The 18,724-nt window shown below is 40.9% G+C and overlaps 1 protein-coding gene and 1 long non-coding RNA gene across 5 annotated transcripts in view; one reads left to right on the top strand and one right to left on the bottom strand.

Moving 5' to 3' along the window:
* Positions 1-1,758: 1,758 nt before the first annotated feature.
* LOC112665951 (uncharacterized) lies at positions 1,759-12,592 on the bottom strand. The gene is made up of 3 exons (XR_007404048.1): positions 12,413-12,592; positions 8,523-12,244; positions 1,759-6,510 (listed from the first exon to the last, which is right to left on the bottom strand). It is a non-coding gene; the product is annotated as an uncharacterized LOC112665951 (long non-coding RNA).
* APPL1 (adaptor protein, phosphotyrosine interacting with PH domain and leucine zipper 1) overlaps positions 11,739-18,724 on the top strand; it is a 42,786-nt gene continuing 35,800 nt past the window's right edge. For all 4 annotated transcript variants that reach the window (XM_025456273.3, XM_025456274.3, XM_049097487.1 and 1 more), the window contains exons 1-2: positions 11,739-11,875; positions 17,528-17,626. In XM_025456273.3, the coding sequence (XP_025312058.1) occupies positions 11,822-11,875; positions 17,528-17,626 (153 nt within the window). In that variant the 5' untranslated portion in view covers positions 11,739-11,821. The remainder of the gene's footprint in view (positions 11,876-17,527; positions 17,627-18,724) is intronic.

The following is an 18,724-nucleotide window of genomic DNA, read 5'->3' as shown; positions in this document are numbered from 1 at the left end:
GTACCTGAGAATTCTTGGAGGTGTTTGGGTCCCCATTAAAGGAGATACACTTTGTGGGACAGGGGCAGTAAAGAGCAAAAATGATCCCTGGAATCCTTTACTTTCAAAGCCTCAAAGTCTTATCCCTTACCCTCAATCTCTTCTATAGCCATGACATCTATTTACTTAAAAATCTCTCTTTAGAATTTAAAAAGTTTTTAAGGAAAAAATAATTTATTAATGTATCATGTCACTGATCCATTCATGATTATAACTATTACCAGTTTTCATTTTCATTTTTAACATTTTCTATTTAATTTTGGAACAATCTCAAATGTACAGAAAAGTTGCAAGTACAGTACAAACTTTTTTCTCTCCAATCACTTGAAGCAGTTGCTGTTCTGATACTTCATTATCACCCCTGCATACTTCAGTGTGTTTTTCCTGCAAGCAAGGACATTCTCCTATACACTCACAGGAAGAGCATCTAAGTCAGGAAATTAATATTGATTTATCACTATCATCTAACCATCAAACTCCTTTCAGGTTTCATCATTGTCCCAAATAGCATCCTTTACAGTAAAAGGATACAGCTCAGAATCATATATTGCCTTCAGTTGTGACTCTTTAGTCTCAGCCAATTAGCAACAGATGTTCAGTATTTCCTTGATTTTTCATGACTTGGACACTTTTGAAGATTACCGTCAGCTACTTTGTGGAACATCCTTCACTTAAGGTTTGTTTGATGTTTCCTCATGATTAGATTCAAGTTAAGCATCTTTGGCAGGAAGTCACAGAAATGATGCTACGTTCTTTTCATTATTTGCTATCAGATAGCACATGACTTTTATTTGTCCCATTACTAGTGATGTTTAACTCTGAGCATTTGATTAAGATGCTTCCCCACTATGAAGTTATTCTTTCCCCCTTTATAATCCAATATTTTGTGTGTGGGGGGGTACTTTATACCTATGTAAATATTCTATTTTTTACGAACTTTTTATTTATTCATTTATTTCTATCAGGATGGATTCATTTTATTTAATGAGTTACAATTTTTTAAAAGATTTTATTTATTTCAGAGAGAGAGAGAGAGAGAGAGCACAAGCATGAGCAGGGGATGGAACAGAGGGAGAAGCTGACTCCATGCTGAGTGGAGAGCCTGAGAGGGAAGCAGGCTCTATTTCAGGACCCCAGGATCATGACCTGAGCCAAAGGCAGATGCTCAACCAAGTGAGCCTAATGAGTTATGAGTACTAGATGTCCTAATGAGTGTCCCTAATGAGTTATAATTTCATTATTCATCATGATGGGGAAAGTTACCCTGATTTTCCCTGTTGATGGCTGCTGACTGATTAGGATGGCAATTACTGAAGTTTGGAGGGGCTGTGGCAATTTCTTAAATAAGACAATGAAGGGGGCATCTGGGTGGCTCAGTCAGTTAAGCCATCTGCCTTTGGCTCAGGACCTGATTCCAGGGTCCTGGGATGGAGCCCTACGTTGGGCTCCCTGCTTAGGTTCTCCTTCCCTGTCTGCCTGTCACTTTGCCTACTTGTGCTCTCGGTCTCTCTTTCTCTGTCAAATAAATAAACAAAATCTTAAAAAAAAAAAAAAAGACAATGAGGTTTCCCTAGCAACTGACTATTCCTTTCACCTGAACATGTAGAGGCCATTGTAGGGGTTATTAACTGACCCAATTTCAGTATTGTTGTGTGTCAAGGAATAGTAGAGGGATATTGGGGAACAGGGGTTTGTAGAATAATCAGAACACACACAAACTTTGTGGATTAAGTTTGCCATCTTATATAGGTTCCTGGCACCTCAGAACAATTACAATAGTAACATCACAGATCACTGATCACAGATCACCATAGCGAATATGATAATAAATATGATAATAATGAAAAAGGTTTGAAATATTGTGACAATTACCAAAGTAGAACACGGAGACATGAAGTGAGTCAATGTTGTTGAAAAGATGGCACCAATAGACTTGTTTGATGCAAGATTGCCACAAACCTTCAATTTGTGTAAAAAAAAAAAAAATGCCGTCTCTGAGAAGCACAATAAAACAAAGCACAAAAAACACAAGGTATGCACGTAATTCCAAACTAGCACCATAGAGTTCATTCTATTTCCTTTTCCGTATTTGTAATTCCTTTCTCTGACAGTGAGAAACCTGGTTTCTGTGATCCTCAATATATATTCACTTATTTGATATATTCCCCCTATGTAACCAAACTTCCATGGTTACCACCCTCTCTCTGAAGAGATGTCCTGGGACACCTGGGTGGCTCAGTGGTTTGAGCATCTGCCTTTGGTTCAGGTCAGGATCCTGGGGTCCTAAGATAGAGTCCCACATCGGGCTCCCAGTAGGAAGCTTGCCTCTCTCATGAATAAATAAATAAAATCTTTAAAAAAAGAGAGAGAGATGCCCTATTCCCTCATGTGAGCTCTGACATCTCATGCATGCCAGGCTGCCTTCCTACATAGAAGCCTTCCTTACCCCACTAAAGCACCTGTAGTCTGTTCTACGTACTTCCTCAAACACAAAACCCCTTCTCTCCCTGCTTGGGTTCTGACCCTCCACATTGATCTACTCTCTATATGGGTGCTTTCTTCAGCCCACTCAGGCTCTGAGACTCTACACTAAGCTGCCCTTCTTCATAGATATTCACCTTACTCCTTGCTTTCTGAAATCCTGCACCAGGCTCCCAACCTACATAAAAGTCTTCCTTGTCGTACCTGGACTCCAGAACTGCCCTCTCACACAGATGCTCTCCTCACCTGACGTTTCTTCCTGCATCCTTTCCCTAGTTGCCTCTCCACCAAAGTAGCCTCTGTATCCCTCTTGTGCTCTAACACCCACCTATGAAGACATCCTCTTTATCTTACACTGGCTCTGACACCCCACATGAGGGTAGCCCTTTGTGGGGGTCCCTCCTTACCTTGATTGGACTCCCATCCCATGTTCTGGGCCCTTGGGGCTCACCAATCTTGCCCAGATTCCTACTTCATTTGGCCCCACCAAATGACATGAGGACTGAATTATTCAGGAAGGGAAGAGGAAAAAAATCATACAACTGTTTTAACGTGAACTCATTGTCTTCCATTATTAAGACATTGCTTTTGACCCTGTATACAGGATATGATTTAGCTAAATTACTGATGTAATTTTTCCTTTTAATCACAGTATTTCAAAAAAATATGGAGTTTATTATTATAGGCCACAAGGCTTTATGTGAACTAGTCTTCTCTTCCTCCCTCTTCCCCCTCGGACTGTCTCCCCTGGCTGTTCCTTTCTGCCACCCTGGTCTCTATGAAATTCTTTTTTTCATTTGTATTAAGTATAGTTGACATGCAATGTTATATTCTTTTCAGGTGTAAAACACATGATTTCACAATTCTATACATTATGCAATGCTCATCACACTAGGTGTAGTTACCATCTGTCACCAAAGTAATTGTGATATTATTGACTATATTCTTTATGCTGTACTTTTCATCTCTGTGACTTATTTTATAACCAGAAGTTTGCATCTTTTAATCTCCTTCACCTATTTCTCCCATCTCCCAACCCTTCTCCCTTCTGACAACTTTCAGTTCATTCTCTGTGTTTATGAGTCTATTTCCGGGGTTTGTTTTTTTTGTTTGTTTTAGATTCTACATATAAGTGAAATCATATGGTTTTGTTCTTTATTTTTTCACTTAGCATAATACCTTTTCAGTCAACCTGTATTGTCACAAATGGCAAGATCTCACTCTTTTTTATGGCTTATTCTTTTTTATACATTGTATATGTATATAATGTATCTTCTTTATCAATTCATCTATCAATGGACACTTAGGTTGCTTCTATATCATGACTATTGTAGATAATACTGCAGTGAACATAGCGGTGCATATATCTTTTTGAATTAGTGTTATTTTCTTTGATATGTTTCTTAGATACCTTAGATATCTATCTTAGGTATCTTTCTTACATATCCAGTAGTGTGATTACTGGATCATATAGTATTTCTTTTTTTTAATTTTTTTAAGATTTTATTTATTTATTCATGACAGACAGAGAGAGAGAGAGAGAGAGAGAGGCAGAGACACAGGCAGAGGGAGAAGCAGGCTCCATGCAGGGAGCCCAACGCGGGACTTGATCCCGGGACTCTGGGTCCACGCCCCGGGCCGAAGGAAGGCACTTAAACAGCTGAGCCACCCAGGCTGCCCACATACAGTATTTCTAATTTTAATTTTTTGAGGAACCCCCATACTGTTCTCTGTAGTGGTTGCACCAATTTACATCTCGACCAACAGTACATGAAGGTTCTCTTTTCTCTACATCCTCACCAACACTTGGTATTTCTTTCTTTCTCTTTCTTTCTTTCTTTCTTTCTTTCTTTCTTTCTTTCTTTCTTTCTTTCTTCTTCTTTCTTTCTTTCTTTCTTTCTTTCTTTCTTTCTTCTTTCTCTTTCTTTCTTTCTTTCTTTCTTTCTTTCTTTTAAAGATTTTATTTATTTGAAAGAGAGAGAGAGAGAGAGGGAGAGAGAGAGCATGAGCTGGGGGAGAGGCTTAGGGAGAAGCAGACTCCCCGCTGAGGAGGGAGCCCAACACAGGACTCAATCCCAGGACCTGGAGATCTCAACCTGAGCCAAAGGCAGACACTTAACCCACTGAGTCACCCAGGCACCCCATTCTTTTCTTTTTCATTCTTATCTTTTTGATACTAGTCATTCTGACAGGTGTGAGGTGATATATCATTGTGGTTTTGATTTGTATTTCACCAACGATTAGAGATATTGAGCATCTTTTCGCTTGTCTGTTGGCCAGTAATGTCTTCTACACCAAAGTAAAAAGTTTTGCACAGCAAAGGAAACCAGCATCAAAACAAAAAGGCAACCTACTGCATGGGAGAAGATATCTGCAAATGATTTCTCTGTGATGGGGTTAATATAAAGAATTTATAAAATATATAAAGAATTTATACAAATTCTATACCAAAAAATATAAAGAATTTATACAACCTAACACCCCCAAAACCCAAATAGTCCAATTAAAAAATGGGCAGAGGACCTAAATAGACATTTTTCCAAAGAAGATACACAGATGGCCAACAGATACATGAAAAGATGCTTTATGCAATTCTTAAAAGAGTCTGGGACACTCCTGGCTTAGGGCTGAGGGCCTCTGCCTTGGTGGTTCCTCTTTCTGGAACACTTTTTCCCCAGATGTCCCCATCACTTACTCCAGTGACACCTTCAAGTTTCTGTTTAGATCTCACCTCAATAAAGTCTACTCCGATGAGCCTGTTTATTTTTATTTTTAAAGATTTTATTTATTTATTCATGAGAGACACACAGAGAGAGAGGCAGAGACATAGGCAGAGAGAGACATAGGCTCCCCACAGAGAGCCCGATGTGGACTTGATCCCCAGATAGCAGGAACATGCCCTGAGCCAAAGGCAGATGCTCAACTGCTGAGCCACCTAGTCGTCCCTGATGAGCCTGTTTAAAATTGGAACTGCCTCCAAGCCTATTTTCCCTGTTCTATTTTTCACAGACTTATCGCTTTTTAATATACTATGCTTCTATTTATTATGTTTGTTGTTTTTGGTCTGCCTTTCTTCCCAACATTACCAATAAACTTTAGTTCCACAAGGGCTGGGATTTTTTAATATTTTGTTCATTACCTAATAAATATTTGTTGAATGAAGACAGCCATTTCCTGAAGCAGTATGAATCCCAAAACTAAATTCAGAGCACCATCTAGTGTTCTTGGAAGGAGGAGCTTGCTATTTAACCCTGAGACTCTTGCATTATTAGCCATGGGAAAAACAGTACTAGTTTAATCAATTTGCACTTATTCTATTTTTTACTGCCCTCTGTGGTTCTGTGAAAATTAAAATGTTTATAATGATTAAACAGTCATGGGATATATTAACTTCTCTAAGAGTAATCTCTTCTCCACTGACTTACCTGTTGCTCCTCGAATTCCTCAGGGTTAAAAGTGTTCTAAGCCGCCTGATGTCTTTTAGTCTTAGGCCATCTCTCCTTGCCCACTTCCAAAAAACAAAACAAAACAAAACCAGAAAAAAACCAAAACACAAAAACAAGGTAATAATAACCTTTGTTCTTTTTGGTACCTATACCATTTCTCCAGAACAATCACAATATATATTTGTTGATTTAAAAGTATTTGTTTTGGCCTCAAAAGCCCCTAAATCAAAGTGATTTCAAACACTAGCAAGGGTGATAATACTGTTTAAAATAGTATCAGGATTTTCTGTAGGATAATGAGCACAGTCTTCTGATTTAGAAAATATTGGTTTCTTTAGATATGATAAAGAGGGAAAATGAAGAAAAGGAAAGCTGTTTTAAAAGCATCAGAGAATAGGGCAGCCCCAGTCACGCAGCAGTTTAGCACCGCCTGCAGCCCAGGGTGTGATCCTGGAGACCGGGGATGGAGTCCCACATCCGGCTCCCTGCATGGAGCCTGCTTCTCCGTCTGTCTGTGTCTCTGCCTCTCTCTCTCTCTCTGTCTCTATGAATAAATAAATAAAATTTTTTTTAAAAAAGTTAAAAAATAATAAAAGCATTAGAGAATAAATAAAAGCACCTGGGTGGCTCAGTTGGTTAAGGTCATGATCCCAGGGTTCTAGAAACAGGCTCCATGTCAGGCTACCTGCTCAGCAGGGGAGTCTGCTTCTGCCCCTCCCCCCATTCATGCTCTCTCTCTCTCTCTCTCTCTCTCTCAAATAAATAAAATCTTAAAAAAATAAATAAAAGCATTAAAGGGGCAGGGCTTTTGGGTGGCTCAGTTTGTTAAGCACCTGACTCCCGATTTTGGCTCAGGTCATGATCTCAGGGTTGTGAGATGGAGCCCTGAGTAGAGCTCCATGCTCAGCTGGGAGTCTGCTTCTCTCTCTCTGTCTCTCTGTCTCTCTCTCCCTCAAAGCTCGCTCCTCCCTGCTCACAAGCTCTCTCTCTCAAATAAATGAATGAATCTTAAAAAAAAATATAAGGCATCAAAACATTTAATATTTAGGGCACCTGCTGGCTCTGTGAGAAGAACAGGTGACTCCGGGGTGTGAGTTCAAGCCCCATGTTGGATGTAGAGATTACTTATATAAGTAAACAAACTTTTAATGGTAATTAATGAAAAGTAGAAAAAAATAAAAGCAGTTGGTCCTTGCTGCTTATCCAGCTCAGAACTTTTGATTTTACCTTCCAATTGCCCAAAGTTTTCCCCAACTCTACCACTGGTTCTTTTTTTTTTTTTTTTTAATTTTATTTATTTATGATAGTCACACAGAGAGAGAGAGAGAGACAGAGACATAGGCAGAGGGAGAAGCAGGCTCCATGCACCGGGAGCCTGACGTGGGATTCGATCCCAGGTCTCCAGGATCGTGCCCTGGGCCAAAGGCAGGCGCTAAACCGCTGCGCCACCCAGGGATCCCTCTACCACTGGTTCTAATGTTTCAAAGTAGATAGAAGAGACTCAAGTTCCCAAGATACCAATTAATATACTCATTTCTTGAATTGGATTCATTTCAGCTGGATGTTAGAAAACAACTGGGGATCCCTGGGTAGCTCAATGGTTTGGCGCCTGCCTTTGGCCCAGGGCGCGGTCCTGGAGTCCCGGGATCGAGTCCCGCGTCGGGGTCCTGGCATGGAGCCTGTTTCTCCTTCCTCCTGTGTCTCTGCCTCTCTCTCTGTCTCTCTAATAAATAAATAAATCTTAAAAGAAAAACTGAATTATCTATTAAATGAGTCGCATTAAGGAGTGATCAGGTAAATCCAGAATTATTTGCACTATACATTATGAATATGAATTCCTCTATTTCAGATTAAGGGAATTCTTAAGGGTATATTTGTGAGCAGGAGGATTCCTAAGCTCTTTCAGGTGATTCTAGAAATGGTGTCCCTCTCACCATCCTCAGCTGGAACCAAAAGCCCTTTTCCTAAATGTTTACATGATTCTGTAAATTTTCTAAAATACAAGCTTATTTAGGAAAAAAATGGTTATTCACCTTTTTAAGACAATTTTATTTATTTACTTTATTGTTTTTTTAGAGGAAGGAGGGGCCAGAGGGAGAGGAAGAGAGAATCATAAGCAGGCTCAATGCCTAGCACCAAGCCCCATAGGGGGCTTCACCTCACGGCCCTGAGATCATGACCTGAGCGGAAATCAAGAGTTGGACACTTAAAAAAAAAAAATAGAGTTGGACACTTAGCTGAGTGAGCCACCCAGGCACCCCAGGATTTTATTTTTAAGTAATCGCTACACCCAATATGGGGCTTGAACTCAAAATCCTGAGATTAAGAGTTACATGCTCTACTGATGGAGCCAGCCAGGTGTCCCTGCTTATTTTCCATTTTGGATAGAGACTTTTAACATGTGGTTTGAAGATTATCTTTGGGCTTATCTGGGCAGATTCCCAGCGCCACCTCTGACCAGCTGCATTAGAATCTTCCAGCTGAGCTCAGTAATCTGTACCCTAACAACTTCCCGGAGATAACTTTTGCATGTGGGTGAGTTTGATAACCACTGACCTATGGAGATAATTTTGAAAAGTAAAGCTCCAGCATCATTCAAGTTGTTGGGTTCTTTCCTATTATAGACCACAGACCAGAACTTCAAGGAGTGTCATGTAAAAACCTAATTATAAGAAGATCAAATATAATTTTAGGAGGCTAATAATTAACAAATCTATTTACAAGATTATATGTCCTTTTGTTGTAAATTATATGGAAACATCTCAATGAATTATATGTGTGAAACATCTCAAAGGATTCTTTAGTGGGTGTTGTTTAATCCTGCCTTTCCTTTCATAAAATTAACCAGCTGTCCAAATTTTTTCTATCCTATCCACAGTAGCCCCCCAGGCATTTTCTGAGATAGCCTCATTTCCTGTATAAAAGGAACTGAGCTTGGTCAACTGTACAAAATGTAGTCTGATTGAAGTGGTTACCAAAGGAGACTGAATTCTTTAGCTTTAGAAATGTTTTAAAAAGGGCAGCTCTGGTGGCACAGCGGTTTAGCGCCGCCTGCAGCCTGGGGTGTGATCCTGGAGACCTGGGATCAAGTCCCACATCAGGTGGATCAAGTCCCACATCGGGATCCCTGCATGGAGCCTGCTTCTCCCTCTGCCTGTGTCTCTGCCTCCCTCTCTCTCTCTCTGAATAAATAAGTAAAATATTAAAAAAAAGAAATGTTTTAAAATATAGTAAATACAATCATCTTTTTGGATGAAGAGAGTATATAGTAGCTTAGGTAGAGGATTCAAAAAGAAGGCATGGTAAGATTCTTTCTAGTTTTATTATTTGACTAAGCTGCCTCTCCGTCTAATTGAATATCAACTTGTTTTTATTTGTTTCATTTTTTTAAGGTTCCTCCAAGTCTGTTTCATTTTTAATTGCCTAAACCTGGCAAGAATTCCTTGCCACTCCCTGATGGCTGCTTGAGAATCCTTTACAAAAATACAGTCAAGATGCGCATCAATACAAATAAGGGAAACCACTTAACCTGATGATAATACACTACCCAGATAATTCAGATACCTAACAGAATTTTTCATTGAATTGTTTGGTTTGGCCAAGTTAACTGGCTAAACCCCTCAGTTACAACATATAATTATTCTTCTTTCTTACACTTGTTTTTACTTGTTACTTACTCTTGATTCTTATCAATTGCTACAACCTTCTTCATTTATAAGCTCAATCACAGTTCAACCAAGAAGGTCACTTGCCTTGAAAAACCTTTCTTCTTTAGAGCCAGGTTGCATGCCACTGTGCTGACAGGATAGAAAACAAATATCAAAGGAAAGAGTTGGAATCTGTACAATGCTGAGAACTTTAAAGCAGTTGAGAACCAGTAACACTAAGAACTGATTCCAAACCACCTTTCAAAAACTAAAAATCTCTTCCTGAGGGTGAGTAGTTGATAAACAATATAAGGGGAAAACCCTTATTTAAAGCTTATGACACGAAGGATAATTCTGTGAAACAATGCTGCAATCTACTTGGTAAAACTTTTAAAACTAGATTTTATCTTTTAAGAGATCATGGGAAAAATCTAGCATTTCAGTTTAAAATCCGTAACTTCCGTTCCTGTTCCCATATTTGGGTTTGTTCTGCTATATCTGGATCTATTCCAGTGTGTCTGTGGAACCAGACAACTAATAATCTTTACTCAGCATTTCTTTCTTTCTTTTCTTTTTAAAGACTTTATTTATTCATGAGAGACACAGAGACCCAGGCAGAGGGAGGAGAAGCAGCCTCCACGCAGGAGCCTGATGTGGGACTTGATCGGGAACTCTGGGATCACGTCCTCAGCTGAAGGCAGACGCTCAACCGCTGAGCCACCCAGGCGTCCTTTTACTCAGCATTTCTTATGGAATGGATTGATTGGATTAATGGCTAGAGTTTTATTTATTTTGAAGATTTTGGACTTTTTTTTTTTTTTTTAAATCTCTACACCCAATGTGGGACTCAAACCCACAGCCCTGATATTGGGAATTGCATGCTTTAGGAACAGAGCCAGCCAGGTGTTCCTAACGGCTAGAATTTTACAAGACACTTATGATTTTGCCATTTTCTTTGCATACTGATGAAAACTTCTTGTGACTCTACAGAGAAATGCATGAGGCAGTTGTGAGGTTGGGGAAGAAGGACAAAGAACCAGGAATTCTAACCCAGACCAGGTGTTGGAATCAGAGCTTCACTCTTCTTTACTGTAAAATTAGAGGCTGAAGAAGCTATTGAAAACTTCTTCCACAACTTTTTGATCTAACAGATATGCCTGTCAGCTACCCACATAATTAACCAGTGTGTGCTAAACTTTAAAAGATGTTTTCTGGGCAGCCCGGGTGGCTCAGCGCTTTAGCGCCTGCCTTCGGCCCAGGGCGTGATCCTGGAGACCCAGGATGGGGCCTGCTTCTCCCTCTGCCTGTGTCTCTGCCAATCTGTCTCTCTCTCTCTCTCTGTGTGTGTCTTTCATGAATGGATGAATAAAATTTAAAAAAATCGATTTAAAAAATAATTTAAAAAAAGATGTTTTTGTTTGTGATTTATAACAACTACTGAAGTCTGAATTGAGGCACCGTAGCCCTTCCAGGCCAGGTAAGAATCGATGAATCGATAATAAAGTCCCATGTTTTTAACTGAATATACTGATATCCAAGTGCCCAGAAAAATAACTGCGGGTCTACCGTCCATACATTTACTGGGAAGCCTGCTAGTGACCCAGCTTGGGATCCCACAGCCGGCTGAGCGGGCCAGCACCCTGTCGCCGGGAGGGTGGGGGTGGGGAGCAGACTGGACGCTGCGGGCAGGGTTGCGAAGGTTGTAACTGGAGCAAGAAAGGCCCCCGGCAGTAGGGCCTCTTCCGTGGTCTCTGATGAAATGTTGCAGGAGGAGTAAAGACACCCCAAACTCCCCGGGGTGGTGGTCCTCAGACGAGGCTCTGGTTCGCTGAAAGGCGAGAGACGGTCCCCCACAATTTGCATCAACAGGCGCGCGCAGGGCGGACGGTCGCAGCGAGCAGGCAGCGCCACCCGCGAGGCCGCCGCTCACCACAGCACCCAGAGCCGCGAAGGAACCTCCGGGCTAGCCCCGCCGCGCTGACGGGCGTCGCTGCGAGCCAATGGGCGCGCCGGGAGGCGGGGCAGGGCGGCCGAGGGGGCGGGATTTCCCGCGCGGCCGCTCGGCGCCTGGCGAGAGCGGCGCGGGCGGCGACGGCGGCCGCGCCTGCGAGAGAGGGCGGGTCGGGGTCAGCTGCTGCAGGCGGGCGGGCGCGGCGAGCTGTGGGCGGCTGCCGTGTCTCCTCCTGCCGCCGCCCTCCCTCCGCCACGATGCCGGGAATCGACAAGCTGCCCATCGAGGAGACGCTGGAGGACAGCCCGCAGGTGAGGCGCGGGCGGCGGCGGGAGGCGAGGGAAAGAGCAGGGCGGGCCGACCCCAGGCCTGGCGCCGCGGCGGCCGCAGGTGCCCGCCCCGGCCCAGGTGGGCGCCGCCGTCCAGTGCCCCCGCCCGTCGCGGGCCGCGCCCCGGGTCGCCGCGGCCCGGCCGCCAGCCCGAGGCCCGCGTGGGCCTGCGCCGCTGGGCCGAGAGAGCCACCCGCGAGGTCTGGGACGTCGGCGGGCGGCGGCCGAAGCTCCGCCGCCCGCGCTCGTGGGCCCGGCGGTCACGTACGTTCGCGGGGGCTCCCTCGTATTTGACGAAAGGTGCGTTTTCATCGCCGTCATCTAAGGTCGTAAATTCCAATCCTGGGATCTCTTCGGAGGAAATGCAGAAGGAGGAAAAAAATAAAAAAATAAAAAAATAAAACAGCACCCCCTCACCCCCTCACCCCCCGTAGACTTATCCCACGACCCCTGAGCAAGCCCTTGGGGAAGGAAATGGATAGTGTTCCCTCCGGAGTTGCAGGAACGCTGCTGATTTACCCGCCTGGAGAGTCCTCGGCGAAGCCCGTCCTGTGCCTCGGAGCCTCCCCGCGGACTGTGTCCCGCGTCGTGGCCGCGGCTGTGGCCGCTGTCACTCGAGCTGTGCACGGCCGGTGACGGACGGACGGCGCCTTCGCGGCGGCACGACCAACTGCTGCGCGGAACGGTGCAGACTTGGCCCTTAATAAACTCATCAAAATAAAAGCCCCGTGTTTTGTGCTCGGGAGCGGGTGGGAGGGGTAATGCTAATGCGGTTGCTGGAGCCCCGAGACGGTCCAGGGAAACCTAGCAATTTGTTAACGTGTTCGATATTGAAGAACGAGATGAATTACATTTAAAATTACATGTTGGTAGGGCGCTGTAACTTGCATCGGGAGACCTCATCCTCAAAGCCTGTCTCCTACACAAGTGATTTAAGCGATTTAGGACCGTGTTGCTGGTTGGCCACCTCTGAAATGGTGTGCATTCAGAACTACCATTGCATACATTTCACGCGTGTCTTGACGGTTTAATATGGCCCCAAAAGATGAGGAAGTAGGGGCTAGGTCCCCCTGGCCTGTGTGACACGTCTGCTGTGACTTTGTGCCAATTTTAATTGCCAAGTGGAAGTCGGGCTCTGATTGTGGAATTGATTTTTTTTTTTTTTCTCCCCATGCCGAAAGTTATCTTCACAGGCCAGTTGTTTGCTGGTAATGTACTCTTATCAGCCTAAACTGACACAGAGAGAAACCCGCATCTTGGTTTATCTTGACTGCCAGAATAGCTAGTTCAAATTCTTTTTTTTTTTTTTTTTTGCTAGTTCAAATTCTTATTGATATCTGAAGTATAAAGTTAGGAGATGTATTTGTTTCAGATGTTTTGTAAAGGTTTTGTGGTACGTGTTGGTCAGGTGCACTTTGTCATCTTTTATTATGTAAGGCTCAACAGGTTGCTGTACCTTTTCTTACCTGGCCTGGTTTTTATAGCCCATAAATCTTACACGCAGGCCACAATGGGTGCCCTTGCCACGACTTGTGAGGAGGATAAAATGTGACTCATCTAATTTCTCGAACTTTTCACACAGTTTACAAATTGAGCATTCTTTTTTTTTTTTAAATTAAGTATGTGCCATATTAGTATCAGTTTTATAGTAATTTTTTAATGAAATAGCTGCCTTGATACTCTTTCAGTTTCTTTAAGTGATAACTTGAACTAGGTACTTTGGAAAATTAGGATAAATGGGATTTAGAAAGGGAAGACGTGGGACAGGTGGGTGGTTCAGTGGTTGAGTGTCTGCCTTTGGCTCAGGGCAGATCCCGGAGTGCTGGGATTTGAGTCCTGCATCTGGCTTATTGCATGGAGCCTACTTATCCCTCTGTCTCTCTCTGTGTGTCTCTCATGAATAAATAAATAAAATATTTTAAATTAAAAAAAAAAAAAGGGAAGATGCCTGGAAGTAATACTTAGGGAAAACTTATGGTACGATGGAAAGCCCTAGATTCTGGGATTCAGGATATAAGGGTTTTAGTCTTCACTGTGACTTCACTTTAGGGCAAGTCACTCAACTTCTCAAAATCTTAGCTGTTATAGTGAATGTTTTTATTTTTGTACCTGATTATAAAAGACATAGTCATGAAAGAAAGAAAAATTGGAAGGTACAGGAAACAGTTACCTGTCCTGCACCCAGCAGCAAACCCTGTTAACTGTGTTTCCTCATTTGCTTTTATATATTTTAATGTAATTGAAGTTATATTGTGCATAACAATTTTTAATCTGCTTTAACTTAACAATGTAGTGTTAAGCATGTTCACGTATTAAATTCTGAATAAAAAAATTTAAAGGCTGCATGTTTTTTCATGTGACTTAACAGCTGTCCTACTGTTGGACTTAAAGTTTTTCATAAGTTTTGTTTTTACATATAGGACTGAGGTTAATGCTTTGGGGCATAAATTTTTGTCCTCATTTGGAATATTTATTTAGGATAGAGTCCAGGAAGTTGAGTAGCAAAGCGTATGAAAACTTTTAAAGTTCCTGGTATAGAGAAGTTTTTATTTAGATCATTAGATCCTAACCAGAAGTGGTCTGCCAGTGCTGAGAAAAAAAAGGTAGAGCCTGGGGTCATGAAAGACTATCCTAAGTTGCGGTTATCCATTTTTAGTTTTGATTTATAGTAACTAGGTATTAAAATAGATGGCAGTTTGCAAGTTCAAATCCAGTTGATTGGACATAAACATCTTTAGAATTATCTCCCATTCTGTAAAAGCTTATGTTATTTATTGAAACAGAAAATCTTTAAGGCTACGCTAGATGTCTTGTTCATACTTAAGTATTGTTTTGGAGATCTGGAGCAAAATGAAACTTTCTAGTTAAGAACAGATACGATCTTTTAAAAATAATTGATTTTATGTGTAGATAAATATCAGTAATTGAACGATGCTAGAACTATGAAGATGAAACTAGTTCCAACTGAGGACTTCCTTCTTTGATGTAATATGGAATGTTCTCAGATTATGAAACATACGTTTTCTTTTTTTCCACATTTTAGCATGTCTGATAGTGAGATATGTGCCCCTTACAGTTGATAATATTTGATTTGATTGGGTTGCAAATGTGTGCTCATGGTTGTTTGTCCTAGTGGTATGACTGGTCAAGTGCAGCCTTTCAGCATTCGACCAACTCAGTTTAACAACCACTTGAATGACCTTGAGTCCTGTTTGTTGTCTGAAAATACTCCTTTGACGCCTGCTGGAATGAAGCAAGTACCACCATCACCATTTGTTGAGTGGGTATCGGTGGTTTGGAAGAAAATATTGGGGACTAAAGTGGAGCACTTATAAGAAACATTTGTCACCCCCCATGGCACAGAACAATACTGGATGAGAAAACAAGGATATTGATGATTCTTCTGTCAAAAAGTGACTCACAGGAATTGAACTCTGAAGAAATGTTAGGAGTATATTAAATTTATGCTGTTTGTGTTCATATGAGTTGTATATAAAATTCTGTCTAAAGGCCCATTTCCACAAATATAAAGTAAAAATTGCAAGACCTAAATCATATCTTAATTGCTGGCATTGTTTTGTTTTAGAAGTATTTAAAAATGGTGCAGGGAGTGCCTGGGTGGCTCAGTTGGTTAAGCATATGACTCAGTTTCAGCTCAGGTTGTGATCTCCTGGGTTGTAGGATCAAACTCTGAGTCAGGCTCCACACTCAAGTGGAGAGACTGCTTAAAGATTCTCTCCCTCTGCCCCTCCTCCCACTCATAAATATACATATATTTTTTAAAGATTTTATTTATTTATTCATAGAGAGAGGCAGACACACAGGCAGAGAGAGGAGCAGGCTCCATGCAGGGACCCTGATGGGGGACTCGATCCGGGGTCTCCAGGATCACACCCTGGGCTACAGGCGGCGCTAAACCTTAGCTACGCCACTGGGGCTGCCCTCAAATAAATCTTTAAAAAAATGGTGCAGCTCACAGTGGATGCCATCAGAGATTCAATGAAATGGGACCATATTGATGTACTTTCAGAGAGTGCTAACTAGATACTAAATTTATTTATTTATTTATTTATTTATTTATTTATTTATTTATTTATGTAGATTTTATTTATTCATGAGAAGCACAGAGAGGAGAGAGAGAGGCAGAGACACAGGCAGAGGGAGAAGCAGGCTCCATGCAGGGAGCCTGACATGGGACTCGATCCCAGGTCCTCAGGATCACGCCCTTGGCTGAAGGTGGCCCTAAACCGCTGAGCCACCAGGGCTGCCTTAGATACTAGTTTTAAATAGAGAACCGGTTTTAACCCTATGGGGCTAAGGAGGTCTTTTTAAATTAAATCCACGATAGGTTTTTCTATAAATGTGTAATTCCTTGAATTAGAATATTAATTTGGGGAAACAATGAAATGGCAGATTTTTCTTAAGAGTGGCACTAGTCAAACAAGATTTTTTGATGCTTTCTTTTTCTACATAAAATAGCTCTGTGGGGAATAGGAGTGGGGCACAGAGCTAAAGAATGAAAAGATTTTGTCAGATCTAAATCTTGGAAATAGAGGACTGACACTATGGACTTCATACACAGGCATAATGATTTTGTGCCTCCCCTCCCCCACCCTTTTTAAACTGTGTTAACTTAGCTTCCTTTTCTGAAAATAGGAAGCTAAGGAGTAAGTTGACTTTTTTTTTTTTAAACTACCTTCTAAGAATGAAATATTTTTAGAATAAAAATACAAGGTCATCTTTTAGGTTTTAAAATGCGGTTATCTCAATAGTTATTGAAATTTTAATTCTTTATCTTTGGGATGTGAAAAGGTGAGTATATCTTGCCTTGATATGCTGAGTTTTCTCATGTCTGATCTTTTTTATTGATAGTATTAACATTTATTTACAAATTTTCCCCCTTAAGAGGAAATCCTTATTGTGTTAAAAAAAAAAAAAAAAGCATAACAATTTAGGTAAGTATAAAGAAGAAAGAAAAAAAGAATCTCAAATTCTGTACTCATAAAATCCTACTTAGCATTTACTAGGCCATGTTGGGGATGGGTACTATGTTATTATTTGGATTAGAGTAAAAAGGGGTTTGGCACTGCTGTAAGAGACCATGGAAAAAAATAATATTGAGTTATCCTGAAATAAGACATTTAAAATATTTGTATAAGGAATACTGTTAATTTAACTGTGGATGTTTTTGTTGATCTTAGTTTAATTATAGGCTTTTTAATTCATAAAAATATACCTTTGTTGTTCCTTCTAAAGTTTATGTGATGGGGGCACCTGGGTGGCTCAGTCAGTCAGGCATCCAACTCTTGATTTTGTCTCAGGCCATGATCTCAGTGTCATGGGATGGAGCATACTTAAGATTCTCTCTCCCTCTCCCCCTCCCCACCCCACCGCCAAATTAAAATAAAAATAAACTTCGTGAGATGTAGTTGGAAAATCCCTCCATTTTAGTGAAGTGAAATTGAGAACAAAGAACCCCAACATCTTGGCATTACTATCAAAAGAGAGAAAATAGATTAAAACTCAGAATTATTAGAGCTCCAGTATCCTAGGATTTTTCCTTTCTTTAGAAAGTAATTTTCTATTTGATTTATATAATGGTTAATGTAAACCTATTGCTTTTATTTTATACAGACAAGGTCTTTACTGGGTGTATTTGAAGAAGATGCTACAGCTATTTCCAACTATATGAACCAGTTGTATCAAGCTATGCGTCGGATTTATGATGCACAGGTAAAAACCTAAAGGCTGACTGCTTTTTAAAAATGACTCCTTAAGCCCATGAGGACAATATAGCTAGCGTCTGCCTTGTTTACTGGTGCCTACCCTATCCTGGGCTCATAGTAATAAATATTTGTTGAGTGGATGAATGAACTTTTAAGTAGTTTGTAATAGCTCACATTCCAATTGCTAGAGTGTAGTTTGTAGCTCTACAAAAAAAATGAAGATTGAAGCATCTTCCCCTTTCCACCCAAACACAGGAAAAGCTTTCTTACTCAAGCTCACTGATTGTGATTTTTGCCTAAGATTTGATGGAAAACCCCATATTGTCACCAGTGTTTTCCCTACTTGTGCTTTTAATCTTACGGAACACTGCCCCTTTTTTGAATAAAGAATTTGAAAGTCGTTTATGTTTAGTGAGAAGATAATAAAAATTAGATGTAACTCTGGGTACTAGGAGATGGATTTAAGAAGGAGATGACTAGACTTTTTTGTTGAGTAGGCTTAAGATTTGAGGCTATGTTTATATGACTTAATTATAAGCCTTAACAGCAACTTGGGTTCTGTGATAAGCTTTCTTTGGGATTAATTAAGTATACAGGTTTGTTTGTTTTTTTTCCCCTCCTCATTTTATCTCCTTTCTGGACTCATTTTCATTATGTACTAAAAGTTGAGGGGTACCTGGGTGGCAAAGTCAGTTTAAGTGTCCAACTCTTGATTTTTTGGCTCAGGTTATCATCTCAGGGTCATGATGAGATCAAGCCCCTGCATCTGGCTCTGCACTCAGCTTGGAGTCTGCTTGGGATTCATTCTCTCTGCTGCTCCCCCATCCATGTGTGTTCAATGTGTATTCTCTCTCTAAATAAATACAATCTTTTTAAAATGAATTTTTTAAAGTGGCTGTGATTTTAATTTTTTTTTCCTTGTGATTGGTCTCTCAAGATTTGATTTCTGACCACAGAGATTACTATGTAAAAGAAATGTTATATTTGTCACTAATATAATAATATAATAATATAATATACCAATATATATTTTTTTCATCACTGAAAAATTCAAAAAGTATTTTCTTCATATGGCTATGTTGCTGTATTTTATGATTGGGCTAAC

Source organism: Canis lupus, chromosome 20, assembly GCF_003254725.2.
Source record: "Canis lupus dingo isolate Sandy chromosome 20, ASM325472v2, whole genome shotgun sequence".
In the NCBI taxonomy this organism is placed as follows: Eukaryota; Metazoa; Chordata; class Mammalia; order Carnivora; family Canidae; genus Canis; species Canis lupus.
The sequence above is the reverse complement of the archived record's forward strand: the minus strand, read 5'-3'. Positions and strand labels throughout refer to the sequence as shown.